At 31.3% G+C, this 21,080-nt stretch overlaps 1 protein-coding gene across 5 annotated transcripts in view; it reads left to right on the forward strand.

The window, feature by feature from the left end:
* Positions 1 to 21,080, forward strand: part of RnrL (Ribonucleoside diphosphate reductase large subunit) — a 219,775-nt gene that overhangs the window by 151,338 nt on the left and 47,357 nt on the right. For all 5 annotated transcript variants that reach the window (XM_085810790.1, XM_085810792.1, XM_085810789.1 and 2 more), the window contains one exon: positions 10,439 to 10,522. In XM_085810790.1, coding sequence (XP_085666916.1) covers positions 10,439 to 10,522 — 84 coding nt within the window. The remainder of the gene's footprint in view (positions 1 to 10,438; positions 10,523 to 21,080) is intronic.

Consider the following 21,080-nt stretch of genomic DNA (forward strand, 5'->3'; position numbering starts at 1 on the left):
AAAAGCATTTTTAAACAATTAAAATTTGCTTTATTTTGGCCAAATTGTTACGACTGCAGAATACTGCGAGTTCAATCAAGGTTTAAACCCAAGCAAATCGACTGACTGTATGATTGCTTTTAATGGTTTTCCCCTACCTGTAACTAGGATATGAACTAGTGTTCCTCAGAAAATCCTCCATGAAGGCATCTCTTCACTTAGCTAGATAGCCTTCGTATGTTCAAATAACTTAACCTAATTTCTTTATTTTGAAATGCCCTGCATGTTACTTAATAAGTTAGTTCATGAAATTTACAGGATCAAGCATTAAGAACTGACAGTTCATAACATTCTTGACAAAATTCATGAATTCCTGAAGCATATTTTTCTCATCTTATTTAACTTGCACTTTGGAAATGTATGTTTGTAAATTTTATGTTGTATATTCACTAAATTAAAAATATAATTTATAGAATAATTAACATAATTATAACTGTGATTATTTTTTCGGGATTTATATGCTTGTTAATTATTTTTTTATACATGTTAAGATTTCAGATTTTCCTAACTGTATTTCTAAAAAAATTTTCTGAAAGAAAAATTAAGCTTTCTGCTGCCTGAAATTTAGGCAGCATATTTTTCTAGATAGAAAAAATATATACACACACTCTTTACAGGCTTAAAGTGTCAATCTTATATTCTCTCTCTCCGTATCTTTTTTTTTTCCCCCAAAAAGCCATTTTTTATATATCATGAATATATTTCATTACGGCCTTCTTCTTCTTTACCGTCCTCATTTTTTTTAGCATCGTCTCTCCCGCCATCGAGCGACCTCTTAAGTGGTGAACTTCTCGGCCAAGGGGATTTCTAAATTTTAAAAATTTTAAGAAGTCCAAAATCTGGAATGATCTAATTTCCAAACCACCAGCAAGTTCCCCCCCCCTCTTTTCCTTTCTTTCAAAATTTAGGTGAGGGAAATACAATACTCTGTAAAGGTATGTTTTAAAAGCAAGTCTTATCCCAGCTAACCAAGATTCCTGTACGTCTCTTTCACATACCTGTGCGCTAGTTAATCAAACCTTATCCAATGACAACAATACTTTGATTAATGTTATTTATGGACCTCAGTTTTGGACCTTGAGTGGTTGGTTGTAAAATGGTAGTTTATATTTTTCTATCTGCCCTAAGCAATAATTGAAGCTCTAAGACAATTGTTTGCAGTGGCATGTTGCTAATACAGGTTTTCTTGTGTTGGAAAAAAAGCAGGAAGAGAGGAAAAAGTAGATTTGGAAGAAATTAAGTTCAGTTAATGTAGTGAATTACACTCTTCCTTAACTAATTGGTGCAACTTATTATTTTTTGCAGGCTATTATTACAACTATCTTATCAAAATTAAAATTTGAATTTTTGATTATGTCGAAAAGACTTTTCTAATTTTGGGGCTGTAGCAGGATCTGCAAGGTAAAAGTGTATTTGGTACTTGCCCTTCTATAACTGCCTTAATGTGAGAGAACCCAGTTCAGGCGTACATGTCATTTCAAAATTAGGCAAAACAGCAACCTTATTTTGCCATAGATTTTGAGCACTTTAGAAGGTAAAATTTTTCCAGTTAATGAAATTTCTGAAGAAATGTGGAGGACTGATAATAAATGAAGATGCTATAACAGAAGGTTTCTTTTGCTATGGGCCCATCAGCAGCTGAGAAATAAAGTCGCTAAATACTAGTAATTTGACCGAAAATCGAATCCCGCAAGTGAACTGGCCGCATGGTTGGTTTCCATGGTTTTCTCGTGCTTAACATAGATATGAGAAAGTTTCTATAGCAAGTCCTTCATGAAGATATCCCTCTCTATAGGCAGATAGCCCTGAAGTTGCTTTGTCTTACTCATTTAACTTAACCTAATCCTTTCCATTGCTTTGATAGTGCTTCAGTCAGCAATAATCTAATGGATGGGAAAATCTGTAATATGGTTTTAAATCCAGTTTCACTACTGATAGTTCCGAAAGTAACGAAGCGATTTTTGAGAATCAAAAGATTTTGATTCACAGTTTTGGGTCAATTTTTGACCCAGCAGTTATAGCACTTGAATGATATAACTTTGTAACTAAGCAAGTAATTATGTCTATCTATAAAATTAAAGAGAAAGTATTAGCACAATAATAAAAAAAACTTACAGTGAAAGAAATATTTAATAAAACAAGCAAATAAATATTTAGCTTTTTTGTAAATTTCAATTTCTTTAAGATCATTCTTGCTTCATTCTTTCATAAATAAGTATTTCAATTACTAAATTTTAACTGACGATCTAAAATCTGGAAACCATGAAGTTCTCTCACTTTGTACTGTAAATACAGTAACAAAATCTCAATGTCCAGTATCCAGAATGCTCCAAAATATGAACCTTCTGTCTGCCAGCAACTTTTTTATTTTATACATGTTATTTAATGTTGAAGCTGAACCTCCTGAGTGCCAGCAAATCACCTTCCCCTTTTTTGTATGCATGGAAGCTTTTTAATGTTGACATTATGCTTGGCAATGTACAGGCTCCAGCTAATAATGGTGCAAAGTATTGAGGGTGTTGACAAGGAGAAATGTAACAGAAATTTCATTCCATATGCAAAAAAATAAATTTTCTGATAGGCGAAAAGATTACATTTTGTATTATTTGACATGACAGAAATTGATTTTAATTTAGAAGTCAAACAACAGTGTGAAAATTTGCAAATATAATGCTGATTTTTGTTTTTTGACTTCTAAATTAATATTTGTTTGGCATGTTACTTTTACCTAAAATAACTGATTTGTTGCCCAGATAAGCCCAAGACTGGTGCCCGAGCTGATGCGGCCCCATCCAGCAAAAGAATTTAAGGGAGGAAAAATTTAAGATTTTCTTTTTAAAAATTGAAGGGTGGCTAAATCTTTAAAATTTAGAGAAGGTACTAAGACATCTCAGTATTAGAATTTACAGAGAGTACACTTCAAAATGTCCAGTTCCTGCCCTTCATAAGCCTTAAGTGTATGGGAGTTTATTTATTCAAAGTTAAAATAAGCTTTAAACATGTGAGTGTACTCATTCCAATTACAGGGTTTCAAAAGAATCCTTTATTGTTATTTTTTGTCACTACCTCCTTGTTCTGGGAGTGGGTAATTTGCACGCCTGCTGCCTTCCTTGGATGTGGTAGCCATTTCTCAAGCTCCCTCTCCAGAATCAAACCCTGATTCCCCATTATGACCATGGTAAGCACATAACCTACCTTCGACAGTTGATAAGGCAAACACTTGAAAGATACGTCGCGGGACAAACCCATGCGATCAGCCCAAAGTTATACAGAGTCACCACATGATACGAACACGAGGTCCGATTGTTTTTGGTTTAATAAAAACGCTCGTCCCCAGAGGGTCGGAGCTCTGCTGTATGTATTATCTCTAGAATTGCCACAGTTATCCAAGTAGTAAGGTATGATCCAAAGAACCATAACAGATTTAATGAGCCATTCACAGTTTCATTTTAGTATGGCATATACTTAATCTTTGAGACAGACATATGACTACTGGCAGGATTAACCAGGTAACCTTTTTACGTTCATAGAATGTTCGAGCTTCAAGCAACTCTAATCCACCATTTCATAACGTACACCTTGGAAATGCGCTGGGAGCCGCTGCCCATGCAGCTCCCTCTTATTTCATACGCGCGGATTTATTATTATCTGGTTCTTTCGGTAGTGGTTCGAAACTCGCTACATCCTCCATGATAATGGGATCCAGGAGGTGAACCGTTGTGGTCATCGAGAGGCTTAAAGTCATCAGCATGCAATAGAATGGTGAATCTACTTCAAAGAAATTATGTGTTCAAAGAGAAAACCCTTGGATGTGTACACCAGCAAATAGCAGCAATTGAGTTTGTGCTAACGGAAAAGACAAAAACGATATAATTGCATATTAAAGTGAAGAGCGACTAGTTTTCAACAATATGGTTGTATAAATTTAAATTATGTCACAGAACATCATATTGTATCATAAACGGAGCATCCCATTATTTTTCAGCCAAATTAGTTGAATATTCAGGAATTTATCCAGTGATGTATATAGATATCATCTAAACACGTTTTCCCTCTTGATGAAACCAGTCTTTCCTTTCATCTCATGCCTTCAAAATGCCTAGTCTCTAAAGACTGATAAAGGCTCTGACCAAATACTGAGGAAATGGATTGGATTGAATTGGATTTTTAAGTTATGACAAAGCAGGGCTATCTGCCTAGAAGGAGAGATGCCTTCGTGAAGAATTTTCCAAGGGAAACCAGCTCGTATACACGTTACACATGAGAAAAACCACAAGACAAATGCCCCTGCAACCAGCCCGTTCCCCAGGATTCGAGTTCCAAAGCGAACTACCAGTGTTCAGCAACTTTACTATTCAACCGTTTGTGGGCCCTTTTGAAATGGAAGGCGATAACTTTATTTAAAATTAATGTCAGAAATACCAAGATGTTTAGAAAAGTTGGATGCTTTTTAATATACTTGCAGAATGCCCAAAGAAAAAGAGCAAGCCATTTAGAAGAGGAAAAATGCATAAAATTTAGTGGGTTTTTTTTTTTTTTTTTTTTTTTTTTTTTTTTTAATTAAAAATTTTTAAATTTTGTGATTGATTCTTGTGATTTTAAAAAATGTAAATCGTGTTTACTGTGCTTTACTGTATTTTCACTTTTAATATATGTAGTTTTCAAACGCATCGTAGTCTGGGCCACAAAGTATTCTTCTGAAAGAAATGCAATTCAAATAAATTAAGTTAAATTCTGGAAACTTTATCTTAATAAATTTATTTAATATGTGCAGTTCGAATGAATAAATAGAAAATTTTTAAAACAATTATCTGAAGAGACAATGCAACACAAACAATTAAAAATAAAAGTCTAAAAATTTAAAAACTACCTAAAGTAATAACTATGGCTAAAAAATATAGTAAAGAAAACTATTTGAAAAAAATAAACAATGTACCTTTTATTTAAACTGTGCTGTTCGAATGAGTAAATAGAAAATTTTAGAAAGGTTATTTGAAAGAAACCACACAATTTAAACGATTAAAATGAAATTTGGAAAAAAAAAATCATTTAAAATAATAACAGTTATAATTAAAAATATAATATGAAGAACATTATTTGAAAGAAAGAAATGTGACTTCTTTCCGCTCATGCAAAATGTGAAAAGGGAAGGGAAAATAGGTTGCCATATATTAAGAAGTTCACTGAGTGAACTATTCTTGGTGCAAACTGAAAATAAAAAAGCAGCAAGATAAATTTTTGAATTTCTCGATAAATTTCGCACCAAATTTTACAAAATTTAATGTTTAAGCATAATTTGAGTCGTAGAATCGAAATATGAAAAAAAAAAGGCATGTTATTTCAGAAAAAGTCCGATTTTTATGTCAAAATAGCTATGTTAGAATAACGCTATATATAAATCCAATATATATCCTAAGTCGCACTTTCAAAGTTTGAATTTCGTTAATCGGCCCAGTAGAACGGGAGATATAGAACTGTTCCATTTTTTCTTTTGTGCAGTATGCGTACGCACACTTAAATTTTATATATGTGTATTTAATTATTAATTTTTTATTTTCGATTATCTTCTAGGAAATAAAGAGTAAAAGCTGTTGTAATTATCTTATCAAAGGTTAATTCTTTACAATATGGAAATAAAAATATGCCAAAAAGGCTTAGAGGTTTTAAATTGTAATGAAATTGATATTAAAATACTCAAAGTATTAAAAAAATGCATATATCAAAAGAAAATTGTTATTGCTGATCCCATCAGCCATCTTCCATGGGAACAATAACTAATTTTAATTGTGAATAAAATCGGAATGAAAAATATGAATTTAGAAAAAATTTTAATAGAAATTATAGGTAATCTAAAAGAGGGAGGGGAAAGCGAAAAAGAAAGAAGTCAAATGTTGCAGAATGTAGAGCTCACTCAAGTGGTTTCTTGAAACCTGGAAGCTGAAGTAGGCCCACTTTGTTAATAAATCAGATAGAAATCTATTATATAGATATCTATTATCTAAATTAAAACCAATATTAGAATTTTGACAAGAATGCCTAATTCATCTGCATTAAGAATTATAATGGTTCAGGTATAGCCTATTGTAGAAAACTGCAGTTTTTTGGTGAAAATAGTGTTGAGACTGGCTACTGTATTTTTTTTTTTTTTTTTTTTAATGAAATTTTATGGAATTTGCTATTTGTAAAATCATTGCTGTTATTGCTTGTATTTTTTATTCTTTTTGTTTGATTAATACAGTACAAAGTCTTTAATCCAGACCTCAAAGCTACAAACTTTCTGTGCATGAGTAGCGTTTACGCATGCGTATAATACCTTTACGCATGCACGTTTAATGTATAACGGACAGTATAAAGTAGGCTAAAATTATCTATTTCAGTTCATGTTGCAGATTGCGTTGTTCCTTAATCTTCTAACTGGATCCGGCTTATTATTTTTTGCAGGCTGTTAGAGCAATTTTATAAAAAGTAAGCTTGAACTTTCGATTATGTCAAAAAGAGTTTCCGATTCTGGAGCTGCCAAAGGATCTATAAAGAGAAAGCATGTTTCAATGTCCATCAAACAAAAAGTGGAATTGCTGCAAAAAATGGATAAAAGCATGAAAAAAGTGACAGAGAGGTTAGTGAAAACGAAAAAAATTTCAATTGACAAGTTAGTCGGTATTCTCGGCACAGCAATTACAGGACTTGAACATTGGAACTTTGTAACTGAACAAGAAATTATGTCTGTTTATAGAATTAAAGAGAAAGTATTAGCACAAAAAAAAAAATGAAGCAACTTAAACAACTTGCATTGAAAGAAATTTTTAGTAAACAAATAAATATTATTATTATTATTATTATTATTTTTTTTTTTTTTTTTTTTTTTTTTGTAAATTTTGATACCCTTTATATCATAATTGCTCATTGTTTTATAAATTACGGTTTCATATTTTTAATTTTATAATTTCTGCATGTTATCTTACCAGATTTAAACTGATGATCTATAATCCGGAATCGCCGAAGTCCCGACGAGTCCGGATTAAAGACTTTGTACTGTAATAGTGTTAGCAATGATTTTTCTGGAGACATTAGAATTGCAATTGATCAGTTTAATTATTCTGAAAAGTCTTCTTTTGAACTGTCTTCTTTTATCAAATAAAGTAATATTATTGAGATTGTAAATTTATAAGTTAAGGTAATCTGCTTTGATATTTTCTTTGTTCATTCTATTAATTTTAAGGCATTTATGATAGGTATCTTGTTTTTTCAGTTTCATTGTAATTTTTAATGCCAGTGTTATTGGTGTATCAGGTAAATTTCAAAAGTTCTGATTTATGATAATTGTTAATAAAATTATGTTCCTTGCTATAATAAATTTTCCAGTGTGTGTGTGTGTGTGTGTGTTCATTTCCAAAATTTCAGAAAAATCAAATCGAATTTATATTTATTGCCAATGAAGTAAATAATTAAAATTGAAATCCAGAAGAAAACTAATAGTAAAATACATAACTGGATTATCAACAATAATCAGTAAGTTATTAAAATTATTTACAAACAATAAATTTAAAATATTAACCACTATGATCTTGAGAACTTGTACACCAGCTTGCAATGTAATGAAATTTACAATAGTTTAAATACTAAACCATATCACCTATTTCCCAGCATTAAAAACTTAATTTCGATAAATGGGACTTAACAGTTTTCAACAGTTTTATTAATATCAAAACAAATTTCTTCTACAAGTTAATGGTGTTCTTATGGGAACCAACTATTCAACTATAATGTGTTCCTCTTTGTTAGTGAATATAATTTTATTAATAATAACCATAGTTTTATTAACAATAACCATGAATAAGAACATTTAAATTTACCTATGAGTACATTAATGACATTGCCATTAATAATCGCAATGAAACAGGATATCTATTCAATAAAACTAACAAAGAAGTTACCAAACCAAATTATCTTGACATACAAATTTGCAGTGTCTGCAGTATTACTTCATTTGATAAAAGATGACTTTTTAATTCAATTCAAAGGATGACTTTTGAAAACACACTGATTTAATTGAAATTCTAATAGCTCCAGAAAAATTATCGCTAACACTATTATTAATCAAATAAAAAGAATAAAAAAAGTTTGTAATAACAGCAATGATTTTACAATTAAAATTAAAAAATAACAATTCTATATAATTTCATCAAATAACAGCTAGCTAGAATGTCAGTATACAAATTATTTTTAACAGACATTCTTTTAAAGTTCTAACACTGGTTTTAATTTAAAGTAGATTGTCTAATTGAGTTCTATCTCTTTTATTAACAAAATGGGCCTACTTCAGCTTCTAAGTCTGAACAGTCTTGAGTGATCTGTATCGGTAACATTTGACAGCTTCTTTTGTTTTCTGCCTTTACTTTTTTTCAAGTTATCTATCATTTATAACATTGTTTTGCATTCTGCAAGTTCCTTCCTAGCTTTCTTCACAGTTTACTAGATACAACCCTTAATACATCACAATTTTTATTATTATTTCTTTTTCACCCCCTCCACACACACAATGCATTACAATTTGTACAAAATTTTAATTATTTAGGTATTAAACAGTATAGACAAAGCCATTGTATTTTTGATATTTTACATATATATATTTATGTATCCTGTTTTGGCCTTTGAATTTGAAACTATTCTTAAAGTATAAATTATTACACTATTTTTAACATCGTAGTACTGTCTTTTTAATATTATGTATCTGTAAAATAGTTTCTATACATGATATGAAAAATTCGTATCTGATTTCTTCCTTGAAGTAATTCTGAAATAAACACTTAAATATTCTTCTTTTTGCATCTTATTAAACATTATAAGATATTTCTCTGTGAAACCTAATAAAATAAATGATATAAAATCTGCTTGTGATAAGCTATCGCCTGATTGTGTCCAAAGAATTGCTTTAGAAGAACTATAAAGTGAGACATATTCTTGATACTGTTGATTTCTTAGGTAGAACTATACATTTGAAAGTTAATAAAGCAGTTACAGTTGTCATTAATCATTTAAAAAAAGCGTTAAATAAATAACATATTCAATCATCATTGAATCTGAATAGAATTATTGAATGGATTTTTTTCGTAACTGTTGTTCAGTAAAGAGATTAAAGGAAATAATTGATGGCAATAAGATTGAAAAACAGTGGAAACTTGAGATACAAGAAAAATTTGAGGGAAATATATGTCTCTAAATACGAGCATTGGCTCAAGTTACGAACTATAAGCCAGGCTATTGTATGTGTGGTGCCATTTCCCGATTTGGCTCTGGGAATCCCCTCATCAAATTATTCAGTGTTCTTTGATCGATGTGTTTAAGCACTTTTGAATTAATTATTTATTACATTTAACGTGAAATTAATTATTTCACGATGCCTGCTAAGATGATTGTTGCCTCAGATAGTGCTGCAAAGAAAAATAAGGAAGCCATGGCCATTGAAATTAAGGTAAACATAAGCATGGTCTAAGAGTGACGGAATTGGCAAAGACTTACTGCCTTTCGACATCAATGATCTCCACTATTCCTTTCAACATTGACATCACTAAGAAGAAGGAAGAAATTAAGAAACTTGATATAGGCAAAGAAGTTATCGTTACTTCACCATCCAAAACTCTAAGAAGCTGTTGTTGGTGTGGATTAACGAGAAGCTGTTAATGTTGGTGTCAGAAGCTATCATAAGGGTAAACTATGGTAATATTATTTACCAGTAGTTTATTAGAAAAATTGATTTTTGTGTTCATATTTTTGGAGGTACAGAACAGATTAACTGGATTTCCATTTTTTTCAGTGGGGAAATTTATTTCTAGATATGAGAAATTCGCTATATGAGCTCAATGCTGGAACGAATTAAACTCGTATCTCGAGGTTCCACTGCATAAAACAAGGCACTTAAAAGATTTTAATCAGACTTTTTGTACAAAGCATTTAAAACCAAAGATTTGATAAGCGTAAAGGCACACTGTAAGTTTAGGTACATAATTTATTTTAATCATATGCACATACTTTAATTTAAAAAAAAAATGATTGCCTTTCGTTTTTGCCATCCATTTATATTTTTAGTTTGTAGGCTTCATCAAAAGAAGCACAATTTGTTTTTAAGGTAGTTTATATATTAAGTTTAATTGTGCATCTGTTGGCTGAGAAACAGTTTTTTTATCTTTTGCATTTCTTAGGGTACCAACCTCCTGAAAGTGCTGTATTGAGAAATGTAAATGCTCTACAGTTCTCTTGCATTTGTTTTCACGGTTATTTGGTGTAGTTTTTTTATTACTTGTGCTTTTTATTATTATTACTACCAAATTGAGTTTGGTAATTGAATTTTATTACATATATGTGTAATCCCTTTTAAACAAACAGTTTTTTTCTCTTCTAGACAAATGGTTCTTCAAATGGAATTGTGCCTATGTTGAGAGTGTATAACAACACAGCACGTTATGTGGATCAAGGTGGAAATAAGGTACAATTACTACTTTTGGTGTACAGTAGGCACCACTAAATGTGATCACGTTTGTTCCACAGGTATTTTGATACCATTAGTGAAATGATAATATTTAATGTTGAGAAAATATTCCCTTCAAAATTGCAATGGAATTTAACTAATTTAAATAAATATAACTAGAAACATCAATAAATACTTTCAAAGCATTTTAATTAGAAAAATGCAAAAGCTTGTTTATAAACTTTTCATTACACTTCTGGAAATTATTTGACCGATGCTGCATTTCTAAGCTTCATACCCATAAGGCATTCCTCATTCATTTCAGTAGTATGTAAAATTTCAAATTAGGCAAAAATGTAACCTTAGTTTAGCATATATGTTTTGGGAGAAAAATTCTGTAAAATCCTCCCCCCCCCTTCCGAATAACAAGTAACCAAGTCACTGATTTTAAATTAATGTCTAAAATCAAAAGCAAACTGTTCGGCAACTAAATCCCTTACTTGGCGACATCTTTCTGTCACTTAGTAATTTTTATAGTCTATTTTAGCCTTATTTGAAAACATTATTTCAGTTTAAAAAATTTGTTCCGTAATACTTTGATGATATTAACCGTATTGTTGATCTCAAAAAGTGCTGTATTTTTCCTGTATAAATAGGTGAGACTTCAAGAATTTGATAACAATATCCAAATGTGATCGCATTAAGCAGTGCCTACTGTAAAAGTTGTTTTTCCTCCCTTCTTTTTTCTTGAGTATTTCCTTATAGCAGTCTTAAATTCTTTGGAACATGTAGGATCTCTGAAAAAATTTTATTTCTCACAAATAAATAAATCCTTTTGAGGGGACATTTTGTAATATTCATTTTCTGAATTACATGAGACTTTAGAGATTAAGTTTTGAATTGTTTGTAGATTTTAGTTTTGAAATATAAATTAGGTATTTTTCTGTTAATGGTGGGGCAGTTAGTGCTAAGCATAAGCCTTGCAACGAAATCTGTCGATAACTAGATGATAGCAACCCTAACAATACTTAAAACTTCATGATAGGAATGACCAATTTGGAATTTAACCACAAAAAAAAAAAAAAAAAAAAAAAAAAAAAAAAAAAAAAAAAAAAATTCCAGATTAATTTTGGGTACACAATAGGCATAAAAGACAAATGTTATTGAAAACATTTGTGTCTTTCTATTCGACGAGTTAGGAATCTAAATGGTGATGACCAGTCACATAAAGGTGTTTCCCTTCATGTGAATGGACACGGTAAACATGTATAATTTTTAGGTTATTTGTTTCATTTAAAGCTACAGAAATTATGGAAATTTGTGAAACACAAACATCTAAATCTTTTCATTCGACAAGTTAGAAATCTAAATGGTGATGACCAGTAACGTGAAGGTGTTTTCCTTTATGGATGGAATGTGGATCCTGTCATCTTAAACATGTATAATTTTTAGGTTATTTGTTTAGCTTAAAGTTACAGAAATTATGGAAATGGGAAAAACAAACGTCTAACTTTAAGATATCTATACAGTCTGCTATATCCAGTTTTCACAGCTTTTACTTTTATTTGTTCACTATAAAATAATATAAGTGTGTAAGAAATTGGACAGGAAGAAAAGGTTCATTCATTACAGGGGAGGTTGGCTTTACGTGTTATGCATGACAAAATAATTCTTCTGTTATTTTCAATGTATACATTGGTCATTCAAAAAGTAGCACAATCCACTGTAATTGAGTGATGGTAAACACTAGGGAAATAAAATTTTGTAGGTAGTATTATCGATCCTTTGGAAGTGTAACCATTTGCTTTACTGCACATTTGCTATCTTTTTTCTCTCATGGCATGAATATACATCCATTCTTTCAACTGCCTTTCGCTCTCAAGGTTAAAATGAAACAGCCAGGTTTTATTGCATGCAATGAGTTCATTAAGCATTATGAATAATCCCAAGAGAAACTTTTATGAAGGTCATCATATATGTTCTATATTGGCATTATCTTTCTTTATCAAGAGCCGTGGAACTCTGTGAACTCACTTTTCCATTATCCCAATCATTGGATTAGTATTAACACAGATCTTTCTGTCGTACCTGTGTGCTCCATAATTTGTCTCATGGTAGTGCATCTGTCACTGTGAATGAGTTGCTGAATGGCTGATATGTTTTTGTCAGGTTTGACAGCAGATGGTCTATCTGATTGTGAATGGCATCAGATGTTGCATTGACCACCCCAAAAACCTCTGAAGCCATCAAAATACAATCCCTGATTCATTTTATTGTCCCCTTATACTGGTAACAGCTTACTGTGAATGAATGATACTGAGTTACCTGTGAATTTAATAGAGTAATTCAATAATTGTACATTGGGGTATTAGGATCTTGCACTGATCATGCATGATAGCTTACTTGCTTCAACAAGAAATAAAAATTAGGCATAGGTTAGGTGATTCATCAGTACCAGAAGAAACATCTTTAACCTTTTGGGGACTGGATGGCCATAGAGTCCTTTGTTTGAAATGATGGGGCTGTCCACTTAGTCTTTTTCCCCTATTTTCCAAGCTGAAAGAGTGGATATGACATCCCTGGGGTTTTAACCACTTATCTCTTTCAAAGGTCCTTATGTTAAGAACCCGGTTTTTCCCAATTTTTCCCTTTTAGTTCTTGAAGCTACATAGCTACGGAATTCGTGATAACTGCGTTTGTAAATTGTAAACAGAGCCTTGCGTTGCTTTAGAATATTGCATATTTTCGTAAGTTTTTTAGGAATTATTAGACATTTTTCTAGCAATATGCTGAAAAGGAAAAGAGGTCTGACTGAAGAAGAAATACGAAAACTTCTTCAAGAGCCCATTGATGAAATATATACATATACATATATCTGTATGTTTATACACTTATGCGTAAATACACATGCAAACACATATATAAATGCATATGTGTGCCTGTGTGTGTACATGTACGTGTCTATATATATGTTATTCCCATTTAAAGGTACGCATGCTTTCCGCTTTATGTGCATATCTGCACTTATACCATATTATATCAGTGCAGATATATATATACTACATGGATATGTAGATATTCATTTCCATAAACAAATATAAATTCCCACGTACTTGTATACATGTATAAGCATTTTTTCTTACATTCTTATCAATTCATTCTTAACAGTTCTGTCTGTCTTTATTTCCATATATATCTGTTCATGCTGAAGTGACCTTCACACACGGAAGTTTACTGTGATGATACTGTTATTCAGACAAATCACAAAAACATAAATATATAAATTTTGTGTCAAAGAAAAACAACAGTAGTTTTACAATTTCAGCCTGAAACCTGAAAATTGTAAATACACTAAAACTAGTCAATCAGTTTGAAAGGTCATCTCTAGCAATTAGATTCCAGATGTACTGTTATTTTAAAAGGTACCTCCGTATCAGTAACTTGATTTCACGGTCGGTCAAATAATTTTAAAGTAAGATGTTCAGAATGGATTAGAGTAGCATTTGTGAAATTTCACTGTCCGTTGAAATCCGAGAATACAAACGGGATGTAAAAGCTCTCAAATAATGTACAAATCACATTTCTAAAACAACACATGTTCCCCATCTGAATTTCTGAACCTTGACCTTTTAAGTGATTGAATGCCTTTGTCATTCATTTCAATAGAAAAGAGAAAAACAGTTAATTCAACTATGTCAGTATAGGTTTCGCATGACCTGCCAATGAAGATTTTTTGAGTAACTGCAAGTAAAGATACTTGCTAATATATCGTGGAATTTAAATCCCACCATATAAAATATGCCACCATGGTTAATGTCAAAGCTGCTACAAAGACAGTCTGGAGTTGAAATGAACTGGTTTAAACAATAGAGGAAATAGAAAAATTCACATGGGACGACGATTTGAAAAAGGAGAGAATTTTGCTGACCGGGCACCCGAAATTATCTGGAAATTTCTCTTAATGTGCTAAATTATCTAGCATAATATAGAATAACATAATACAGTACTGAAGACAACAACTAATTATCGTGTAACTTTTGTCCCACAGTTTTTGCAGACACTATGCATAACAAACAACTTTCTTTTCAATTTAAAAACTCTTTGCACTAAGGAAATTACTTAAATTTTGATACGCGAGGGAACACGTTCCCTTAGTAAGGCTGGGAATTTAGTTTAAGACAATTGGAATTTATGTTTTGAATTATGGGTTTACATACTAAATAATTTGACATTTTTAATGACTTAAATTCATTCTATTATTAATACTTTAAATATATCACTTACTAATTTTCAATAAACAGTATAAAACGGTACATAATTAAAGAATCTTTTTTCCCCCCCCCCAAATTTTTATAACTAAAATATTCTAAAAAACAGTTTTTGAGCGTCTGTATTATTATGCATTAATTTTGGAAAAACGAACTGAATTTTAGTTAGTAGCCCTTATGTAGTTGGACATTGCAGTACTAACAGTCTACAATGAAATAAAATCATTTTTAATTAAACCAGTTATATTCTAATTTGCTGAAAGTTTCCTCCTTAAATAGTATGTTATTAACTAGATTTGGAACAATTATGTAAAATTGAAATTTCATTGCACCCATAGAGCATAATTTTAACAGTTCCACTGAACTTTAATTTTTAATCATTTCTATAGCTTTAAGCGCTTATTTTTTAATTACACCCTGTATGAAAGAAAGTTCAAAGATATATTTAATAATATATATCAAAACAAATTTAAAATTATAAGGACATTTAACAGTAAAAAAAAAAAAATCTTTGTTGCAAATAGGAGGTGATTTCTTAAAGGGTGGAAAGCATTCAGTTCAAGATTCCCTGTCCTTTCAAGGCTTTTACTGCTACCAAAGCCCCGGCCTCAAAAGGTTAATAAACTGGTATAGTTATTGGCTTTTGTTGCTGACATTGACGTTATTGCTAGAACACCAGCAGCCCTAAAACAGGCTTTTATCTCTCTAGAGAAAGAGGCTGTCAGAATGGGCCTGAGAATTAATGAAAATAAAATATATGCATGCATTAAAACAGACTTCAAGGACACTCTTAAATTAGAGACTCTTGACAGCTTCACGTATTTAGGCTCTGAAATTAACAACAGGAACAATATTACTACAGAAATACAAAAAAGGAAAAAAAAAAAAAAAAGTAGTTGCTTCAGTGGAATATGAAATCAAGTGTAATTCAAAGAAAATAGGTCCAAGTTTTAATGATACATATGCATGTAAAACTTGGACCATAACGCACAGGAATGAAAACATGTTGGGCATTTTTGAAAGGACGATTTAAAGAAGTATGTTTGGAAGAATACAAAAAGACGGTGTGTGGCTTAAAAGATTGAATTTGGAGCTATATTGCTCTGATAATGAACTTGACATCATTAATTTCATAAAATGGGCAGGCTACATTATCAGAATGGATGAAGACCGTGTAACAAAAAGTCTCTAATGCCAGACCAACTGACACACGAAAAAAAGGCAGTCCAAATTTAAAATGGTTAGACTGCCTAGGAAATGGCCTGCTGGTCTTAAAAACCAAAAACTTGAATATGCTAGCAAGGAGAAGATTGGCCTGAAGAAAGGCTTCTTGAGAAGGGCAGGGCCAACGACCCTGAGCTGTCCACCCCTTGAGGAAGAAAGGAAGGTTAAGTGATTAAGGGCAAAAGCTTTTACCTATAAAATTTTATTTATCTAAAGCTTACCATTAGACAGCTACAATTCGAAATTTTATCACATCTTGTGTGTTTCAAGAAATAAGTTCTTTTACTTCTCAGATGCTTCGTATAAGAAAAAAGTTAATAGCAAATGTGCATACTGTCAAAAAAAAGGTGTAAAATGTCCATAAATTGCTGGAAATTTTATTTAGTAGGTACAGCTTGCAAAAGAATGCTTGAGTAATTTTTACTACTTTTTGATTGTCTACATTTCCAGTTTTAACATTCTATATAATTCCTCTATTTTTACCAAATTTTTAAGTATACAGGCAACAATAGCCAAACCATGCATACACATATACTTCAAATATTTTTTAATAGATGCAGATAAGCACATTTTATATTTGTCATTTCACTGAACAGCATCTTCTGGATGAAAAATGTAAATGTTACTACAGTAAATTTCTGTTATTCCATCAAAAACTTTGTTTCTTATAAAATGCTTCTTCTCATTATTACTTATGAACAAGACTGTAAACATAAGCCATAAAGCTAGCCAAACATTCCCCCCCCCTCTAATTAACAAAGCTGGCATCTTTTCTTAGGAGTTTAGACTATGATAAAGTGCTAGTTTTCTTTATGATGAATATCAAACTTCAACTTAACATGTTAATTGCTGATTGATCAACTTAACATGTTAATTCACATTCTCCCGCAGGATTTAACATTAATGTTGATAAAAAGATGGTTACACGTTGGCGCATGGTTAATCCAAACCTGAATAAGAAATTTTTGAGAGATTTTGTTTTATGTATGAAGTATAAAGAAAAAGGTAAAAATGGTGAAATTCCTATTTATGAAAGAAATTACATATATTGCAGTGCTGACTGACAATGAAAAAGATATGCAAAAACGGAAATTATTTGAACATAAGTATAATTTCTGATTTTAAAAGCCAGATCAGAATTCATTAAACTATTTCCAAGAATGACTGAAGATTCTTTCAGACATGTTGATGATAAAAGAAAGAAGTGTGAAGAATATACTGAAAGAAAAAAAAAAAAAAAAAGAGTTGGGGAGAGAAAGAGCTGGAGAAGAATTAAAATGTTTTAAGTCTTTAAAATGAAAAGAAAAAAAAATAATAATAATAAGTTGAAAGAAGTGTCTGGACAACATGAATTGAACCTTGTTGATACTGAAAGTGATTTTAATTCTGAAAAACATGACCAAAAGATAAAAGAGCCATTTAATTACAGTTATTATGCTAGAATATCAAAATGAATGTCCAAAGAAGAATGTCCAATATTTCTGTTTTAAAAGTTATATCTCAAATCTTATGTTGTGAGTTATCTCACTTGTCTGACTTTGACACCCCCAAGGATGACCTATCTTTTCCTTTAAAGCTTGGGTCATATGTAATTTTCTTTCACACAGCCATCGTTTGTATTAGGGAGTAACAGAGATATAAAACATTTTCTCCTTCAGGACCGGTTCAGATGCATATCCTCTTCTATGGAGCCGCACTTTGCCGACCACTGGGTTAAGGGATAGAAGAGGATATGCATCTGAACCGGTCCTGAAGGAGAAAATGTTTTATATCTCTGTTACTCCCTAATACAAACGATGGCTGTGTGAAAGAAAATTACATATGACCCAAGCTTTAAAGGAAAAGATAGGTCATCCTTGGGGGTGTCAAAGTCAGACAAGTGAGATAACTCACAACATAAGATTTGAGATATAACTTTTAAAACAGAAATATTGGACATTCTTCTTTGGACATTCATTTTGATATTCTAGCATAATAACTGTAATTAAATGGCTCTTTTATCTTTTGGTCATGTTTTTCAGAATTAAAATCACTTTCAGTATCAACAAGGTTCAATTCATGTTGTCCAGACACTTCTTTCAACTTATTATTTTATTTATTTTTTTTTTTTTCTTTTCATTTTAAAGACTTAAAACATTTTAATTCTTCTCCAGCTCTTTCTCTCCCCAACTCTTTTTTTTTTTTTTTTTTTTTTTTTTTTTTTTTTTTTTTTTTGGCTCCAGAGCCGCATGTGGCTCTTTGACTCCTTAAGTGCGGCTCTGGTACAAATACAAATGTGTTTGAATATAACCACCCAGCATATCAAAGATCTGAAATTGGTTTCGGCTTTATCAATAGCAATTGACGAGTCTTGTGACATAAATGATACAGCGCAAATTTCACTTTTTGTGAGATTTATGTCTCATTCAGACCCTAAAGAAGAAATTTTAGGATTATTGCCACTCAAAGGTCAGACGCGTGGAAAAGATATTGCCAATACTGTAATTGAGTGTATGGATAAACATCATATTCCCCTCGATAAAATTGTCTCGATTTCAAAAGATGGGGCCAAAAGTATGACCGGCGTAAGAAAAGGGGTTGTTGCTATTTTGAAAGAAAAAAGTAATCACGAGATACTTCTTTGCCATTGTATCATTCACCAAGAAGCGCTTTGTGCGCAAACATTTCCGGAAGAAATTGTAAAGTTATGGAATTAGTGACTACCATTATCAACTCCATCTTAGCTAAAGCTCTTAATCATCGCCAATTCAAAGAATTTTTATTTGAAATGGAGAGTGAGTACGCTGATCTTCTGCCTCATAACAAGTTACCTTGGTTATCAAGAGGGAACGTTTTAAAACGTTTCGTGTGCCTTTTTCCAGAAATTAAAGCATTTCTCCTTGAGAAGGGCGTTCACTATCCAGAACTAGCAGACGATCAGTGGATCCCAAACTTTTATTTCATGGTAGACGTTATGCCTCATCTAAATCAGCTTAATCGTAAATTACAAGGGAAAGGAAACTTAATATTTTCGATGTTAGAAGAAGTAATAACATTCAAAAACAAATTATCATTTTTGCACAGGATTTTGAATGGAAACATTGTTTCACTTTCCGAGCCTGCTGAAGCATTGCCAAGAAAATAATTCCTGTATTGATAAACACAATTTTAAAACAATAATTTTAAATATGAGGGAAGCATTTCTCAGCAGGTTTCAGGAATTTAAAAACAGCAGAGCAACTTTAGCATTTGTCAAAAATCCTCTTAATGCTACGATAACCGAGTTGAAATTTTCTCCTTTGACATTGGTAGCTTTGAAGCACAATTGCTGGATTTAAAAAACAAGGAGATATAGCACTCTAAATTCGAACGTCTTTGTGTTGAATTGGAAATATTGGAGAAGAAAAAAGATCTTAGTTCACAACACAAGTGGTCTGCTTTGAATGACCTGGAGAAGGAAGACATGATCATTTTCAATGCTTGGAATAGTATTCCTGACTCTTACGATCAGCTGAAAAAGCTCGCGTTTGCTATTCTTTCCCTTTTCGGTTCTACATATACATGCGAACAATCTTTTTCAAGCATGAACATTATCAAGAGTAAACTGAGAAGTCGTCTTATTGATGAGAACTTGGAATCATGCCTAAAATTAAAAACAACAACATACAAACCTGACTTATTCAAACTTTCCAACGAGATGCAAGCACATTGTTCGCATTAATAAATATTAAGTATTAAATTTAGTTTTATTTAGTGTAATAAAAGTTTACTAAACAAGCAGATTTGGCTCCCAATTTTTTTTTAATTGTTGTAATGTTCATATTTGGCTCTTTGGCTAATAAGTTTGCCGACCACTGCCTTAACCCATAAGCCACTGCAAGCAATGATGTTACAAACAGAAATCGGATCCGCGGATTTCTAACATTTGATTACATCTTTATTGACATTGTTTACTATTGCTATAGAAAGCCAGCAGACTTTAACTCTTTAATTAATTAAAATATACCTAAATTAATTTAAAATGCAATTTTCATACAACATCAAATGGTTAATAGAAAAAAAGGAATCATGTATGCTGATGAATGGTTTAAAAAAAATGTTTTGTGGCTGTTAAAATTTCAAACTTCATTTTATGTAAAAATCAAGCATTTTATGTAAAAATCAATCAATCAAATTCAAACTTCATTTTATGTATCTTCATTTTATGTAAAAATCAATAAAACGACAAATTAATTTTACAGTACAAAGTCCGAGATCCGGACTCATCGGCGATCATGAATTTGGATATTCTACTAAGATGGCAGGCAGAAATTATAATATTAAAAATATGAAATCATGATTTATTAAATATTGAACTGTTTATGATATAAAAGGTATCATAATTTACCAAAAAAAAGCTTAATATTTATTCATTTACTTTAAACATTTCTTTCAATGTAAGTTGTTTAAGTTGCTTCGTTTTTTTGTCTTTAATGGTAGAAAATTCAGAGTTCTGCATCTTCAGATTTTGAGCACATTTAATATTAATTAAATTCATCATTCATAAATGGCAATATTATATATAATAATAAAATATATTAATTTTGGAACTTTTGTTTTTTAGTAAGCCATGTGAATGTTGTATGCATCTGTTATTTGAAGAAAACAATTAAATTTGTATAAATGCTGATTGGAAGAAAAATTTCAATTATATTGCTCTTAAATCTCTCTTAGAATAATCAGTAGTTTTTTAGTTAATTGAAATTACTTAAACTGACCCTGACTGAACCTGTCATTAGCATGTACTTTGGGTAACAGTACAACTTGATTCTGTTGTGTCCCAATTTTAAGGATAATTTACTGCAGAATGGATCAAAGGATCTTTCAATCCTCTTCTGCAGCACCATACACTTAAGAGGACTTTTTGCTGCACTGTGTATTTCAGGTATCCATAGGCTGCGATTTTAGGTATCCAAGCCTCGTCTGGGATTTAAACATGAATCCAGTGTTACAGCTGACAGCAACACTATCTACTGTACCAAGCAGGATGGCACCTGAAATCTTGAATCTAATATCAGTTTTTCTGTGTACATGACTTTCTTCAGTCTTAATTATAGTATAAAGCA

This window comes from Stegodyphus dumicola, chromosome 2, assembly GCF_044657685.1.
Source record: "Stegodyphus dumicola isolate Sdum_Otavi_A_Nest chromosome 2, ASM4465768v1".
In the NCBI taxonomy this organism is placed as follows: domain Eukaryota; kingdom Metazoa; phylum Arthropoda; class Arachnida; order Araneae; family Eresidae; genus Stegodyphus; species Stegodyphus dumicola.